The 17,593-nt window shown below is 45.3% G+C and overlaps 3 protein-coding genes across 4 annotated transcripts in view; 1 reads left to right on the top strand and 2 right to left on the bottom strand.

Annotated features, from left to right (window-relative positions):
- Positions 1 to 17,593, top strand: part of POMZP3 (POM121 and ZP3 fusion) — a gene marked incomplete at its 5' end in the record, with an annotated part of 100,307 nt that overhangs the window by 16,723 nt on the left and 65,991 nt on the right. The window lies entirely within an intron of this gene.
- The window catches only part of PML (PML nuclear body scaffold), a 42,463-nt gene that overhangs the window by 6,817 nt on the left and 18,053 nt on the right, over positions 1 to 17,593 (bottom strand). The window lies entirely within an intron of this gene.
- On the bottom strand, positions 2,889 to 8,319 carry ISLR2 (immunoglobulin superfamily containing leucine rich repeat 2). The gene is made up of 2 exons (XM_042471905.1): positions 7,902 to 8,319; positions 2,889 to 6,169 (listed from the first exon to the last, which is right to left on the bottom strand). Exons 1-2 carry the CDS (start codon positions 7,907 to 7,909, stop codon positions 4,015 to 4,017), a joined length of 2,163 nt encoding a protein of 720 aa, XP_042327839.1. The 5' UTR covers positions 7,910 to 8,319; the 3' UTR covers positions 2,889 to 4,014.

Raw genomic sequence — 17,593 nt, 5'->3', positions numbered from 1 at the left:
TGTGTGTGTGTGTGTGTGTGTGTATAATTTATAAATATAAAGATATACAAACACAAACACACATACAAATTATTGATATATAGATATATAGATTCAAACCCATTGAATCTATATATCTATATATCAATAATTTGTGTGTGTTTGTGTGTGTGTATACACGCTAAACATTTGTGTGTGTATAGAAATATATATAATACAGACATACAGACATATAATACATACACACACATTTTCATAGATACACACGCAAGCACATATATTTATGTTTATTTCGAGTATTTACACACACACACACACACACACACACATATCGAAATTTAAATTAAATAGATACACACACACCCATATTTATATAGATGGATACACACTCACACAACACACACATTTGGGGGAGAGAAAATGGGGACATGCAAAGATTTGCAAGTGTGTGTGTGTGTGTGTGTGTGTGTCCCCTCCTTGAAACCGAAATGTCACACTCTGATTTGCACAACCCCAACCTCCATCCCTGCTCCCTTTTCCTGTCCCTCTTTGCAAAGAAAGCTCTCCAGAAGTCGGCTTTTTTCAATCCGTTTTAATGCATGGTTCTTTTCGTATCCTTCCACATTTACACAGCTGCAAGGTAACAAAAGGTTTGTGTTGTTTGGAGTCCTTTCCTTTCCAATAAAAGGATGCCTTTTGGGGCTGAAAAATAACATTTTGTTGCCTTCTTCATTTCGTGCATTTGCAAAAAAAAGAAGAAGGAGGAGAAGAGATTCCAAATCTGGGGAAAGGACCATTTGCATTTGAACATCGTCACAGAGTCACACCGAAGGCAAAGAACGTTTTCTCTAAACAGACTACTTTTACTCTACTGCGTCCAACATTGAGGAAACATCGAAGTCTTTTTTAAGCAATATATGCATCTTGGCTATATATATATATATATATATATATATATGGCCAAGTACAACCACATCCCAAATCCACAAAGCAAGGAATACCTTCATTTTACCAACTAAAATGCCAATTGGGTGACCTTGGTCCAGTCACACTCTCTCAGCCTCAAAGGAAAAAATATTATTTAATAATTATTTTAAAATAATAATAAACAAAGCAAGAAAGAAAAGAAAGAAGAACCAGGATAGGTCCTCTTTTTCCTCCTTTTCTTTTTATATTTTTAATCACGAATTTTAATATTTTTATATTTATAAAATAAAATTATATACTGCAATTGTCCTATAATAATATAAGCATTGCATAGCGATGCAGTTTAATATGTGCCTTTGATGTGTAAGGGTTGTGTTTTAATTTGAGGAGAAGCGGGTAAAAAATAAAATAATAATGGCTTTTAGATTAATAATAATAATAATAATAATTTTATATTGGTTTTAAATTTTATATTTGTAATTTCTTTTACTTTTTACTATTTCAATGGTACAATTTTAATTGTTGTTTTAAAGTGTTTTATATATATTATCGGCCACCTTTGGGGAAAAGGTAGGATAAAAATAAAAGTAATAACAATAATAATTATTATTATAAATTATAAATGTAATAATAATACAAATAATATATTATTATTATTATTATTATTATTATTATTATTATTTCTGATTTATGGAGACTCCATAATAATAATAAGTTGTTGTTGTTGTTGTTGTTGTTATTATGGAGTCTCCATAAATCAGAAATGGTTCCAAGGCACCCAGCAACAACGAAATTTTGAGCCTTCTCTGTCTGGTGCCTCAAGAAACTACAAATCCCAGGATTCCATAGGAGCCCTGGCAGTTAAAGCGGAGACCAACTTCACTGTGGCAGCTGCCTCTATGCAGGATTTCCTATATTTTTAATGCAATTTTATGTTGTTGCAGATGATTTTAATCGTTTTGAATTTGACTGAGATCTTTTTAATGTGAGCCGCCTTGAGTCCCTCCTGGGAGAAAGGCTGCGTACAAAACAAATGCACAAATAGTACACAAATAATAATACAAAACAAATACACAAATAATAGACATAAAAATTGTTTTAAAAAATGACTTAGAGGCAGACAATAGCAATAAAGGTGCCCCTGTTTTGCTGGATTTGGGGGGGATCTTTGGAGTGAGTGAGGCTGGAAAGGAGGGAAAGGGATATATATCACAAAGACCAGAAACTGGATTTTTTTCCTTTTCTTTTCAGCCTGTTACCAAGAGGTCCAAAAAGCCACACACTGTACATGACACAACATTAGGATCTCGGTTTCTACTCCATTTATTAACACTGCAGAGAAGGATCCCTGGTGTTTTGTTTTTTTAGGGGGGCCTCCCAATCGATCCTCTATGATCTGGCTGTTCTCAGGCCCCGATCCTGACTTCAGGATCCTTCCCACAACAACCCCCCCCCCCTTATACATACACAAATACATACAATCCCCACAAGCCCCTTTGGGGATGGGAGAAATGGGCAGCGCCTGGATGTTGGGTGATGGATGGCCAAGACACACAAAGAGGGGGATCGGGAGCTGTCCAGCACCAGGAACCTCCTGAAATGGAAGGGAAACGAAGGAGTCTCCTTGTCTTGAACCTCCCTCTCCCATTGAGATCAAGCACTTTTAAGGCATTTTTGTTGCTCCTGTCTTTCCCTTTGATATTTGGAGAGGAAGGCAAAGCTGAAGGATTTCTAGAGAGTCAACAGGGGTTTTCCAGGATATAAAAAAAATAAAATAAATTAATTTCTGAAGCCCAAAGCAGAGAAAGAATTGGTTGGGGTGAGTAACAGGTTGCTTTTGGAGAACGGAGGGAGAGGGACCATTTTGTTTTTTCAAAAGCTTTTGTTGGCTCTCTCTCTCTCTCTCTCTCTCTCTCTCTTTTTCTCCATATATATATATATATATATATAGACACAAGAAAGCTTTTTAAAAGAAATAGTCCCTCCTCCCCCTTTCCAAAGGCTGGCTAATAGATAGATAGATAGATAGATAGATAGATAGATATGTAGTTAGGTAAGTAGGTAGGTAGGCAAATATGTAGGCAGGCAGACAGATGGGTAGGCAGGTAGGTAGGTACATAGGTAGGTAGACAGATACATAGGCAGATGATAGATAGGTAGGTAGGTAGGTAGGCAGGGAGATACATAGGTAGGTAAGCAGATACGTAGGCAGATAGATGAGAGAGAGAGAGAGAGAGAGAGAAGTAGATACATAAGTACATAAGCAGGACATAGATAGATAGATAGATAGATAGATAGATAGATAGAGGGAAGGAGAATTTCTTCAGGCTACAATTACTCCAGAAGCCAACCAGGTGCCCTGGTTTGAAATGGAGAGTTTGGACTAAGACTTCAGGGTTGAAGTCCTCCTGCTCTGCCCTGGAAACTCCTGGGTGACCTTGGGCGAGTCACACCTTCTCAACCCAAAGGAAAAAACAAACACCATGATAGCTTTGCCTTAAGGGTGACCATAAGTCGTAAAGGACTGTGAAGGCACACAGTGCCAGTTACTCAAAGGCAGAGCCTTTTTTTGTTTCAATTGAAGGGGCGAAACCTTTAATAAGAAAAACAGACTGTGACGGAGGGGGTCTGGGCAACCTCAGTTTAAGAGAAGAAACCTTTTTTGAAAAGAAAAGAAAAACACCCTAAGAGAGTCAGCTTAAAGGCATATCATTTCTTTGTTTCAATTTAAGGGGAGAAACCTTTTAAAAGAAAAACACCCCAAGAAAGTCAACCTAAAAGAATATCCTTTCTTTGTCTCAATTTAAGGAGAAACGTGTTTTTTAAAAAGAATAACATCCCAAGAAAGTCAGCTTAAAAGAATAACCTTTCTTTGCCTCAATTTAAGGGGAGAGACCATGTTAAGAAAAAACACCCATAAGAAATCCAACTTGTGCTGGAGAGGATCTGAACTGCCTTCTCCTCCCATCTCTGCCCCGTAGAGTCTGCCCCATTGGTTGGGCCTCCTGGCTGCTCAGCCCTCGATGCCCCCATGGCCTAGAATAGCGTGCCCAGTTGTCCATCAATTCAGTGGCAAAGCCTTGGCCAGCCTGGGAGCTCTAGTATTCCTCAACGACTGGGTTGCCTGTAGTTGCCATTGATCTCTTCAGAGATGGTGACTGCCTCTGCTCCTAAGGGGAGCCGATCACTGTATTCAGAGCCCACTTCAAATTCCTCTGGGTTGGTTTTGGATTGGGACTCAGCCAAGGAGCTGGCCGCCATGCTTTCATCCCTGGCCAGCTGACTATCCAAGGTGGCTACTCTTCTCCTTTCTCCTCCTCTTCCTGCTCCCTCTTCCTCTTCCTCTTCTTCCTCCTCTTCCTCTTCCTCTTCCACCCCTTCCCTGCTTGGGTCATAATTCTTCTCTGACTCCAAGTAGGAAGCCCTGGGGTCAAAATCAGCAGCCATGTGCTTCTCCATCTGATCCGGGTTCTGGGCTTTCATGATGAGCTTGTAGGTCTTTCCTTGGTACTTGGAGAGAAGGTGGCAACAGGTGGCCCCCAGCAATGGGACAGTGGCCAAGCCCAGGAGGAAGATGCTGACCACTACGATGATGATGAGGGATGGGACCTCCTTCTTGGTGCTGAAGACCACCTGGACCTGACAGTCCTCTCCAGCATAGGTCATACAGACAGAATAATTGGTGCCAGGACGAAGGCCTTGGAACCAGTAGGCATTGACCCCTTCCTCGATCTGGGACCATTGGACCAAGGATGGTCGACCTCTGGGCTTCTCCTCACACAGGTAGAGCCTCCTCAGGTGGGCTTTCTCTGGTTGGGTGTAAATAGGAGTGATCTGGACCTTGGCTTCCCTCTCTGAGACATCCAAGGTGATGACTCCCAAGTCAAAAGCATGAGACTTCATCTCTGAGCTTTGGTTGAAACCATGGTTGGAGATGTATCGAGGTCCTCCATTGGGGCCACAGCGCTTCTCAAAATGGGGAGGCTGGAATGGTGAGCCTTCTTCTGCTCCCCCCAACCCACCTCGACCATTACTGCTATTCTGGAGGGTGCCCCCTGATGGCGAAGGGTGGTCATTCCGAGTTATGGTGGGTCTGGAGAACTTGGTCCTCTCTTCTGGCTTCATGACACTATTCTTGGAGGCTTTGAGGTCAGGTTTCCACTCTCCCCCAGCCTCCCCCAAGTCTTTGGGGTCTTTGGGGGTGTCAGCCACAGTGACGTGGACTGAGCTTTGGTTCTTGCCCATCTCATTGGTGGCCAAACAAGTGTAGTTGCCTTCTTCCTTCTTGCTCAGGTGGGCAATGGCCAAGGTGCCATTGCTAAAAACCTGGAATTGGCCAACCTCTCCTACTCCTGAAGGCAAATGGTTGCTCCTGGTTTGAGTACCATTCCCAGGTCCTCCTCCACTTGGCAAGTCCCAAATTTGGCCTGAGGAGGTCTGGAGATGCCAACGAAGCTCAGGTTGAGGCAACCCAGACGCTTGGCAATGCAAGGTGAGGGCCAAACCATAGGAAAGAGGGGTCCGGTCAAAGTTGGGTTGGTAGCTCAAGGTGACCATGGGGGCCACACAGTGCAAGTAAGGGATCTTGGCCAAAGGAAGGTCCTTCCAATGTTCTGGAGAGGCGCAAGCAATGGAGTCCCCTTCTGGGATGGAGATCAAGGTGTTCTGGGTCCAGTTTTTCAGCCACATGAGCCGGCAGGAGCACTCAAAAGGGTTGTTGTAGATCTGGAGGTGGGACAGGGAGGTCAGGGGGTCAAAGGTGCCCTCATCAACGGTGGTGAAGCGGTTGTTGTTGATGCGGAGAGATCGGAGGTCCTTCAAGGCTCGAAAGGCCCCTCCAGGTAAGTAGGCCATGCGGTTGTTGTTCATCTTCAGGAGCTGGAGGGCACTAAGGTTGCCCAGGTCCCCCCAAGGGAAGTCCACAATCAGGTTGTGGCTCACGTCCAGGTTCTTCAGCTGGCCCAGGATGGCCAATGTGCCTTCTTCCAAGGAGGCGATTCGGTTGTGGGCCAGCCACAAAGAGGTCACTTGGGTCACCTCCACGAAGGAGCCTCGGCTCAAGGAGGAGATCTTGTTGGCAGAGAGGCTCAAGGTGGTCACATTGGAGGGCAGGCCTGAAGGCACTGTGGCCAGGTCCTTGTAGGCGCAGTCAGCAAACTGCTGGGCATACTTGTCCACGCAAGCGCAGGGCTCTGGGCAGCCTTCCACCAGCCCCAGGAAGGCCCAGCATGAGGCTAGGCAGAGCAGCATCCGCATCCTGGCCCTGAGCAAAGGGAAGGAAAGAGAGAGAGAGAGGGATAGCACCGTTAGGAGGACTAGATGGCCCTTGGGTGTCCCTTGGGAGGGAGGGGTTGGACTATATGACTTTAGGAGAAAGGGGTTGGAGCAGATGGCCCTTAGGAGGAAGGCTTGGACTAGATGTCACTGCCTTGGGAAAAATGAATTGCACCAGATGGCCCTTAAGAGAAAAGGGTTGGACTAGGTAGCCCTTGCAAGTCAAGGGTTGGGCCGGATGGTCTTTGGGGTGACATTTAGGAGGGAGAGGTTGGACTAGATGGCCCTTGGAGTGCCCCTTAGAATAAAAGGGCTGGACTAGATGGCCCTTGGGGACTCTTCCAACCCTTCCAAGATTCGATGTCTCCCTCCTTTCCCTTACAGAAACCAAGCCGGCTCGCTAAGCCTAGTGAGAGAAGAGCTCTGGGGCTGCCAGGAGTAGTAGCCAAGACTACAAACCCACTAGCCCCAACATCCCCTCCCACCGGACGGGAGGCACCCTCCACCTTGGCCACAGATAGCTGCCTCTTTTCTCTGATTCCTCAGCTCGGCCATGAAAGCCCCTGGGTGGCCTTGGGCGAGTCACACTCTCTCAGCCTCAGAGGAGGGCCAGGGCAACCCCCCCCCCCCGAAGAAAGTTGCCAGAAACAAAAACAAAAAAACCTAGGATAGGTTCACCTTGTTGCAGGTTCGGCGTCTTCTGCCTTTCCACTGCTTCCCTCTCTCCCTCCCTTTCTCTCTCTCTCTCTCCTTTTCCTCTTTCCCTCTTTTCTTTCCTTCCTTCCTTCTTTCCGAAGCCGAGGAAGGCGGGATGGGAGAGGGAGGGAAGAGGAATAGATAACCTCCATCCCTGGCCCTGATCTCTCCATCCTGAGCTCTTTCCCTGCCTGAAGTCACATTTCCAAAACCAACCTGGGCTGCATCCTCACTGGAGAAAAAATCCGGTTTGACGCCGCTCTAACAGCCACGGCTGGATACTACGGAAAGCTGAGGGTTGTGTTTTGTGGTGGCACCAGAGCTCTGCTTTACAAACCCCACAATTCCACAGCCTGGAGCCGTGGCAAGGAAAGTGGGGTCAAACCGGATTATTTCTGCAGTGCGGATGCAAGCCCTGAGGAGAAAGGGAGGGCTGGGCTCCTTCCTGCCCCACCTCTCCCTCCGAGGAGTCCCTCTACCCTACAAGGCATTCCTCTCCACTTTCTCCATTGCAACTTCTTCAACCTGGCCCCGATCCCTCTTCCCAAGCCCTTCCTTTTTGAGCTTTAGGAAAAACCTCGAGGCAAATCAGGGATGATGGGTCCTTTAACCCCAACCCAATCTAACTCAAACCAAACCAAACCAACACATCCCAACTCAACCCAATTCAACTCAACTCAACGTAAACCAATCCAACTCAACCCAATCCAAGTCAACTCAACCCAAACCAATCTGACCCAACCCAACCGAATCTAACTCAGTCCAACCCAGTCCAACTCAATTCAACCCAATCTAACCCAATCCAATCCGACCCAACTCAACTCAACCTAATCTAATCCAACCCAATCTAACCCAGTCCGACCCAACCCAACCCAACCCAACCAATTCACCGCAAATACGTTCTTCCAGCATTTACAGGTCGCGTTTTTCCCCCTCGACCCCATTCTTGAGCCTCCCCTCAACCCTCCTAGAAGGACTCCCCCCTCAAAAAAAGATATCCCATCATCCAGCCACACTCCCCTTACCGTTTCATTTCGGGCTCCGGGTGAGTCTTTTTAAGGGGGCGTCGTCCCCAGAAGAGACCCCCAAGCTGGACAAAATCCTAGGCGACTTTTTTGGGGGTCCATATAGCCAGCCACCCCCGCGACCAAGCCCTTCACGAGATCGGGATCGACTCCGGAGTGGATCGGAGGATGGGAACCCAAAGGAGAAAAAACCCAAGCAGCCTTTGGGGCTGGATTTGCCCGACGTCGGAGGCGCCTGGGGCTGATCTGGCTTTCTCTGACACAAATACACACACACTTAAGCACTCCACACTCTACACACAGCCTCCTTTTCTGTCACACAGCCTCAGTGCCAACCCACTTGGAGGACCCACACAAGACACACAAACACACTTCAGCACCATCTATGAGAAGGGAGGGATGCGCGCCCCCGAGGCGCCACGTGGACGCGCCCAGACCCTCCCCCCCCCCACTCCCCCCCCCCCCCCCCCCCTTCCTGGGTGGGAGTGGGCAGTGGCAGCCCCCCTTCCAATGAGAAAGACCATGCAATATTTATCACGTCAATATGTCTCCAAGCCTTCAGGCATCATCCCCCCACAGCCTTCTCTAGCCCAAGAGCTAAAGAGCAAGAGCTAGAGGTGATGCTGGTGGTGGCTTCATCTCCTCCTCCTCCTCCTTCTCCATCATCACATACAAGAAAGACCATGCAATATTTATCACTTCAATATGTCTCCAAGCCATCATGCATCATCCTCCCCACAGCTTTCCTTAGCCCAGCTCCTACAAGAGCTAGAGTTGATGGTGGTGGCTTCTTCTCCTTCATCATCATCATTTCATACAAGAAAGTCAATGCAATATTTGTCACATCAATATGTCTCCAAGCCTTCATGCATCATTCCCTCCACAGCCTTCCTTATCCCATCTTCTGCAAGAGCTAGATGAGATGGGTTCTTCTTCATTATCATCATCTCACACAGGAAAGACCACACAATATTTAGCTTGTCAATATATCTATAAGCCATCATACATCATTCCCCCCACAACCTTCCTTTGCCCACTTCCTGCAAGAGGCAATGGGGGCTGCTGCTACTGCTGCTGCCACATCATCATCATCATCATCATCATTATCATCATCTCATACAAGGAAAACCATGCAATGTTTATATCATCATCATCATCATCATCATCATCATCATCTCATACAAGGAAAACCATGCTATGGTTTAGCAATAGCTCTAAGACCTGTCACTAATAAGGTCCAAAACACAGTGCAGAAATAATCCAGTTTGAGACCACTTTAACTGCCCTGGCTCAGTGCTTGGGAATCCTGTGAACTGTAGTTTACTGTGGCACCAGAGCTCTCTGACAGAGAAGGCTTAATGCCTCACAAAACTAGTGCTAAACCTTTCTGCATTGTTTATCATAATGTTTGGCATTTCAAATGTCATTGCAATTTCATCTACTGGAAACAAGTTCAGAGTATCTGAGGATACTTGAGTGGTTGGGCTGTAGGCCAGAGAGTTTTTACAAAAACAAAATTGGGGGCCAAAGAATAAGAGGAAGAGAGATGATCAACATCCTTCTTGAAAACAGAGAAGGTCAAGCAGACCGACTTGAAGCACATTCCTGAGGTCTGGAAGCTTAGAGAAAGCTTGCGTTAATTTAATGGCAAAGACCCAACTCAGAAGAACTGGAAATGCAGAGCCCTCTGCCACCAACCAATAACACAGACCAGAAGAAGCAAAGAAGATAGGAAGAAAAGCCTTCAAAAGGAGAATCAGATCAGACCAAAGAAGGCTCTGTTCTTCCAACCCAACTCTTGAACCCTGGTTCACAATGATGGGTTGAAGTCATCACCAGGGAAACTTTGCACTGTTTGGTTTTCTACGAAGTACGTCAAGTAAAATCTCAGCTGGACTTCAGGAATCTTAACTGCATGAGCACTGAATTGGCCATAAAAGGTAAAGTTGAGAAAGTAACTGTTTCACAATGTGAAGTCGAAGGATTTCATGGCCAGCATCCATCGTTTTTTGTGGGTTTTCCGGGCTATGTGGCTTTGTTCTGGAAGAATTTATTCCTGACGTTTGCGACTGTAGTTCACATCTTCAGAGAATGGTGGCATGGAGGGGTATATATACTGTTTGACACTTGGTATTGAAGGAGTGAGTTACATGTCAATCTGTGTGTTGGTCTGTTGGTGACATTGCCAGAAAAATCAGCAGTAGCAGAATACTTTATAAACCAACCTGGGCATAAAATGCCATTTGAAAACACAGACATTCTGAACCATGCAGACAACTATCAGGATGCACAGGGGAGCCATTGAAATCCACAAACACCTGGACGACTTCAAGAGAAAAGAAGAAACCCTGAAAGTAAAGAAAGTTTGGCTACCAGTCCTGAAAAATACCAAAATCAAGCCCCAGCAAATGCAAATGAAAACCACCCTGAATCAGAGGGGTTTTCCCAGCAGACAATGGTTCATCAATGAAACAGACCCTGAAGCCTTGCCATTCAACAACAGAACAATACACAGATTATCATGTAAATCGCTTCCTCTCAACCAACAGTATATATACCCCACTCACTTCCATGCCAGCATTCTCTACTGATCCCAGCCACAGATGCTGGCGAAACATCAGGAATAAATTCTCCCAGAACACAGCCACATAGCCCCCAAAACCCACAAAAAACAACTGTTTTACAGTTTTCAGGAACAATGTGTTTGCTGATTTGGCATTCCTATGTAGCAGGTTGTTGTTGTTGTTGTCGTCGTTGTCATTGTCGTTGTCGTCGTTTGCTTTCAAGTCATTTCCAACTAATGGCAACCCTAAGGGGCTTTCTATGAGTCAGTGTGGCATAGTAGTTTGAATGTTGGACTACAACTCTGGAGTATGAAATAGAATCCTTGGGCATTTTCTGAAGTTCTGGCAGTGTCCGCTCTTGCATCTCCTATGAGGATTGTGAGCCGTTCTTTTATCACACAATCCCTCATTTTCCTCCATAAATAATGGAAAAAGTAATAAAGATTCTTTTGCAATTACTGTTTGTCATGTCATATTTATCCTCAGTGACGCTCTAGCATTCCTCATGTTCAGCACACCAGCTGGGCTGTGTTTTGTTACAGCTTAGTGCTGCTTGTATTTTTATTTATCTTTGCTATCCACATGAGATATGCATAATGGGTTCTATCTTGGGAGAAACATGGATTCAAATCCAACTCAAATGACTAGAATTTGGGGCCGTACTTGACATGCTGAACTTGTCCAGTTCAGTCAATGGAGGCTGGCAGCTTCCATGTCAGTGCAGTGGTGACTCCACTCTGGGTTTGAGCAAAAATTTTAAAGGAGTTATCCAAAATAGCAGAATATAGGGTTTAGCATTTTGCAAAGTTCCTTTGAAATTCATTGTAAACTCCAGAGCAGATTCTCTGCTCCATTGAAATGAAAGCCACCAACTCCCAGGGAGTGGCTCCAGTGTCTTTAAAAACTCCCTTAAATTTTGGACTAAACCCCAGACTGGATCCCAAACCCAGCTGATATGAAAGCCAGCAACCGCCATTGCTTCCAGACCAATAGAGAGTTATTACAATGCGAAATGAAAGCAGTTTGACACCACTTTAACTATCCTGACCCTATCCGACAGAATCCGGGGATTTGTGGTTTTGTGACGCCCCAGAGCTCTCAGATAGATGAGGCTGAATACCTCAGAAAACTACAAATCCCAGATTTCTGTAGGATAAAGTCATGGCAGTTAAAGTGGTATCAAACTGCTTTAATTCTGCAGTGTAGATACAGCCAAAAAAGAAAGGGAGGCGGGTTATAGACCGCTGAAAAGCGGCGGTCTGGCTCCGCCGCCGCTTGCAGCGTCCGGGAGCTGCAGCCTTTAAACGGCGCGGCTCCCGGACACTGCAGAGAAGGAGCGTGGAAATCGCGCTCCTTCTCAGGCCCCGGAAGAGGCACCATGAGTGCCAAAGGGCTCACTCACGGCGTCACTTCCGGTGCGTCACGTGCGGATGCAGAGCGTCTGTTACATCAAAATAGTGGCGCCCGTATGAACAGGGTGCCCCCATTTTGTACGGATTGAGTCCGTGATAGGGCAAGGGGCGTCTAGAACAGACGCCCCTTTTCCAAACTGGGACGTCCTCGGGACGTCCCTAATGGCAGTTTGTAACCTGCCGGAGAGAATTATCTTAATTTTACAAGGAAGAACTCTCTTTGGTACTGAGACTAAAAGTAATAGGAGTGTGTGGCTGGGTGGGATGGAAAGAATTTGCATCCGGATTCAACATGTGAAAGGGATCTAGGAGTCCTAATAGACCACAAGTTGAACATGAGTCAACACTCTGATGCGGCAGCTAAAAAGGCCAATGCAGTTCTAGGCTACATTAATAGAAGTATAGTGTCTAGATCAAGGGAAGTAATAGTGCCACTCTATTTTGCCTTGGTCAGGCCTCACCTGGAATAGTGTGTCCAGTTCTGGGCATCACAATTCAAAAAAGATGTTCAGAAGCTGGAGCATGTCCAGAGGAGGGCCACCAAAATGGAGAAGGAAAACCATGCCTTATGAGAAGAGAATTAGGGAGCTGGGTATGTTTAGCCTGGAGAAGAGCATCTTAAAAGGTGACACAACAGCCTTGTTTAAATAGCTGAAGGGGTGTCATATTCAGGACGGAAGAAACTTGTTTTCTGATGCTCCAGAGACAAGGCCAGAGACAATGGATTCAAAATACAGGAAAAGAGATTCCACCTCAACATTAGGAGGAACTTCCTGATAGTAAGAGATGTTTGACAGTGGGACACACTCCCTCAAAGAGTGGTGGAGTCTCCTTCTTTGGATGTTTTTAAACCGAGGCTGGATGGTCATCTCATCTGTCGGGGTGCTTTGATTGTGATTTCCTGCATGGCAGAATGGGTTTGGACTGGATGGCCCTTGCGGTCTCCTCCAGCTCTAGGATTCTGAACAATAAGGGTGTCACTAGGGGGGGTGCAGGCCACACCAGGTGACACCCTAAGAGGGGGGTGACACCACTGTACCGCAAACATCTGCCTCTTGGCAGAAACAGGCTGTGACATTCACCAGTGTGCCTTTAAAACACTGAAGAGATGGTGTGAGTGGGGCGAGGCTCTGTAGGAGGAGAAAAAGGAGGCCCCAGGTTTGAAAAGAATATATCATTTTCAGTGTTCAGGTCCATTCCCCTGTCAGTTGGGAAACAGCCGCCTAACACTCTTCCAGGGACGTAGCCAAGGGGGGGGGGTTCTTGGGGTCCGCCCCCCCTTCCACTAGAAAAATGAATGGTGTGTGCTGCTGCGCCGCTGCACCCAAGCCCCATTATAATGGTGGCATTTAGTCTGGACCTCCCCTTCCTAAAACCCTAGCTACGTCCCTGACTCTTCCCCTCTCTCATGCAAGTGATCACTGGAGTGGGGGGGATTTGTGAGAGGGTCCTTTTTATGCTTGTTACAGCAGAGATCACTCAGAGAAGGGGTGGGAATGTCAGGCAGTTGCTTCTCAAGTGACTGGAGAACAGATCCCTTTGGATCCCAGCAGCTGCTTACCAGCAAGTGGGAATGCGGTAGGCCACACTGGAATTCATGATGTAGCAATGTTGTTGTGGAGTTCCACAATACACAATGGTCATATAGGATTCCAGTATAAGTTGTTTGTGTGTTGAGAAATCCTGATGAGAAGAATCCTGGACTAATGAAAATCTTCACAGTTAGGGACTTAGGGCCTGAACAGACAAGCCAAAATAAAACTGCTTCGGGTCACTTTGGAGGTATGCTGTTTAAATGATCCATGCATCCTAAGAGGCCGGAAGCCACGCTCCAGTCCTAAGGAAATGCTGTTCCCTGCATAGAAAATTGGGCACTTGTGTGCAAAATTCACACACGGCTGTTTTTCACACACACATACACACACACACAGAGAGAGAGAGAGAGAGAGAGAGAGAGCTTTTTTCCTCCACAGAGAATGCTATCCTCTGTGCAAAACAACTGTATAAGTCCCAATTTGTGAGTCGGTTACAAGAACTGGTTTTCAATGTTTCAATGTAGGGAAGGGGGGTAAATAAAATTACCCTACAAGATGAAACATTGTGAACATTCACATTCGTAACAGAAAGATTTTGATTAGAAACATAATCCAGTAAAGAAAGACAGGGCCTCCCTGAGTTCACTCCATGGATAATTTACTTCCCTGAATCCGGATCCATTGAAATAACCGCACAACATAAATTAATGTATGACTCTGCCCCTTTGGCTTTAATTATTTTTGGTGGGTGGGGGCAGAAATCGATTTTCATAAATGCTCTGGATTTGAGCTCTCTGAACAAAACTCCGCCATGGGCTCTTGAGAAGGATTTATTTTTCTTTCTTTCCTTTTTTTAATGAACGGCTTAAATTAAACAATTCATTATTAATAATGCCGACACGCCACATATTCTGTGCCATTTGGAGAGGTTAGTTCAAAGTGGCAAAGGTTTTTATCGCTTCAAAATTTTACTATCATGCCGCAGGTAATTAAAAGAAAATACTTGTACTTTTTCCCCCCTACTGGGCATGGTTGGATTGAGCAAATAGTGGCTGGCATCCTGTTAGGATGTCACACATACAAGACTTACTTACAGTCTCATAACTGTATGCAAAGGGATCTGGTAGCATCTTTGAGACTAACTGTGTGAAAGATGTTGTAGCATGAGATTTTGTTGACTTGGTCCACTTTCTCAGATGATCTAAATGGACATAAGTCAGATATTAGAAATGGGAATATGCAACAACCTGTTGCAGAACATTTCAGTCAAAGAATCATAGAATCATAGAATTGTAGAGTTGGAAGAGACCACAAGGGCCATCCAGTCCAACCCCCCTGCCATGCAGGAAATCTCAATCAAATCATCCCCGACAATCTTCTTGGCAGTCCATTTCTGATCTCAGGACAGTGGTCCTTGAATAACAACAGCAATAATAATAATAATAATAATAATAATAATAATTTTTATTTATATGCCGCCTCTCCTGCAAGATCGAGGCAGCTTACAACGTCAAATAAAATCACACTATAAAGTACAGCATACAGCAAAAACACAAAGGCAAATTGAAAAGAGAAACAACTCAGCTAGAACATATCCACAAACCCCAATCCATCAATTCTGGGTCGAACAGAGTAGAGACAGTGGCTTCCTGGAGCACTGCACATGTTATAACACTGGTTAACAGCCCAGGCTCATGAAAATGCTCTGGGCCACTTTATGACATCTCCTTTCTGGTTCACAGCCTGCACACATGACATTCCCAAACTGCTATCACCATTCATATGGTCATCCAACCACCCTGGCCTTAGGTGACATCTTTCCTCCTGTGTTTCTCTCTCAAGGGCTATAGTTAAAAGTAAACTTGTCATCTCATCACCATCCCCACATGTTTTGCATTTCTATGGCTATTCATACAGTCTGGCTATAAAAGTCCATCCTGGGCACCAGTTCACTCCATGCATCTGAGAAAATAGACCAAATCTACCAAAGCTTATGCTAATGGTAGGGATTGCTAAGTAACAAAGCATAGGAGTGTAGCTTAGTATGGACTATATAAGGGCCCAAACTGGAATCCCATGCCTTTTTACATTGCTGGAACAGAGATGGGATTTGAACTTATGGGAATTTTTGTTCTCCTTCCAACTATCCTGATTTGGCTGGGAAACTCGTGATTAATCCTTTGTCATCACACTTTTTCAGTTGTTCTTAAAATGTCCCCATTTCTCTCTCCTCCTCCCACTTTCTTCCTTTGTCCCCTTTGTTCTTAATCTACTTCAATTGATGCAAGTGTAAAGGTAATACATGCAAGTAACTAAGGATGCTGCCACACTGCAGAATTGATGCACTTTGACACTGCTTTAATTGTCACAGTGCCATCCTATTTGTAGTTTGTTGTGGCAGCCGAGCTCTATGTCTAAATGTCTTGCAACACAAAAGATCCTAGAATTCCATAGAACTGAGCAATGGCAGTTAAAGCATTATTAAACTGTACTAATTCTGCAATGTAGATTCAGTTTAATGAGGAGAGGAGAGGAGGCAGAATCTTGCCCTTCCCAGGAGGCTCAAGCAAAAACAAACTGCTGCAGCCTCTCCTCATTTATGTGTTGCTCTTCATTAATAACATTTGCCATCTTGACCACACTCTGTTGTTGCTTGGCCTCCTATGTCCCGGTTTTCATCTATGAAATGTGGGAGGGTGAATCAGGAGTGCACTACCAGACCAGAAATCCATTTTCACCCTCTTAAATGTCAGTCCTTCTCTTTTGTCCTTGTGTTTTCTGCTTGACCTTGCCAGCCTGAAAACAAGATACCAGGAATCAAACCTATTAGGGCTGGATTAAAGGGAATTGCTTTTAAACTCCATTTTGGCAGTCCTAGCTTCCGATTCTGAGATGCTCTTGGGGCAAACATGCCTCTTGCCCAGGACGCTTATCTTCAGAGGCAGCCACCCATTTGGGAGCAGCTAATAGTATCAGACAAGATTGCAGCTCCGGATTACCGCATCCTTGGATGTCAGCATCCTTCGCTGCCACTCCTGGGGCTTGGTGCTATGAACGCATGGCCCACAATGTGCTCTTCCATCTGTCTCTGCTCAGTATTTGCCAAGACAAGGAAACAAGAGAAGTGAAACTGATTAAACAGAAAATGTATATTTGCCATCTTCCTACCCTTTCCACTTAATGGTAGCTAGTAGCTCCAATGCATGGATATGGTAAATCTGCTTTGGGGGTTAGTTTAAAGTTTAAAGGTGCTCTCTCAGGTTTTGTGCCTACTTGTGGGACTGGGTTCAGGTGTCATACCTAGCCTCCAGCACTTTGAGATGGACTCTGAGTCAGTGGCATCATAAAGTCGGTGTCACCCGTTGCAGTAACTCATAGTGTCACCCACCCACCCCCATTGACTCATGGTGTCAACCTCCCATTTCAAGTAATGCTTCCCCCCTCCTAATGTTACCCATAAATTGTAACTCTCATATGCTTTCTTGGTCGAAGCAACACTGGTGCCATGTTCTGTGACTGTTTACCTTGAATTCTGCTTGAATCCCTGACTGCTTGTCTAGACTACCCTATGGACAGCCTGCCTGGACTGTGCACTGAACTGTGAACAACTTGGACCTCTGCTCTTAGCCAATGCCTTAGTGAGCTATTACTCTCTCCCTGTCATTATGTGGAATGCTGTGCTGAGAGTCTGGTTTGCTTCCCAAGAGCCAAACAGAATATCAGCACTTTGGAAAGCTCCATTCAAGTTCTGACTAAAACCCAGAGCAGATCCATCATGGCATGAATAGTAGAATCATAGAGTTGGAAGAGATCTCAAGGGCCATCCAGTCCAAACCCCCGCCATGCAGGAACATACAATCAAAGCACTCTCAACTTCCTTTTAATGTATCCTACAACTCCTGGTATTCCTTGGTGGTTTCTAGGTGGTATCTAAGTATCGACCAAGCCTGACTCTGCTTGGTTTCCATCATCAGACAGAAGTGGGTTTATATCCACAAAAGCTCATGCAAAAATAAAAACCAGTTAGTTTTTTGTGGGTTTTTCAGGCTATGTGGCTATGTTCCAGAAAAGTTTCTTCCTGGCATTTCGCCAGCATCTGTGGCTGGCATTTTCATTCTGCCAGCCACAGATGCTGGTGAAACGTCAGGAAGAAACTTTTCTGGAACATAGCCACATAGCCT

The sequence above is a fragment of the Sceloporus undulatus genome, chromosome 6 (assembly GCF_019175285.1).
Source record: "Sceloporus undulatus isolate JIND9_A2432 ecotype Alabama chromosome 6, SceUnd_v1.1, whole genome shotgun sequence".
NCBI lineage: Eukaryota > Metazoa > Chordata > Lepidosauria > Squamata > Phrynosomatidae > Sceloporus > Sceloporus undulatus.
The sequence above is the reverse complement of the archived record's forward strand: the minus strand, read 5'-3'. Positions and strand labels throughout refer to the sequence as shown.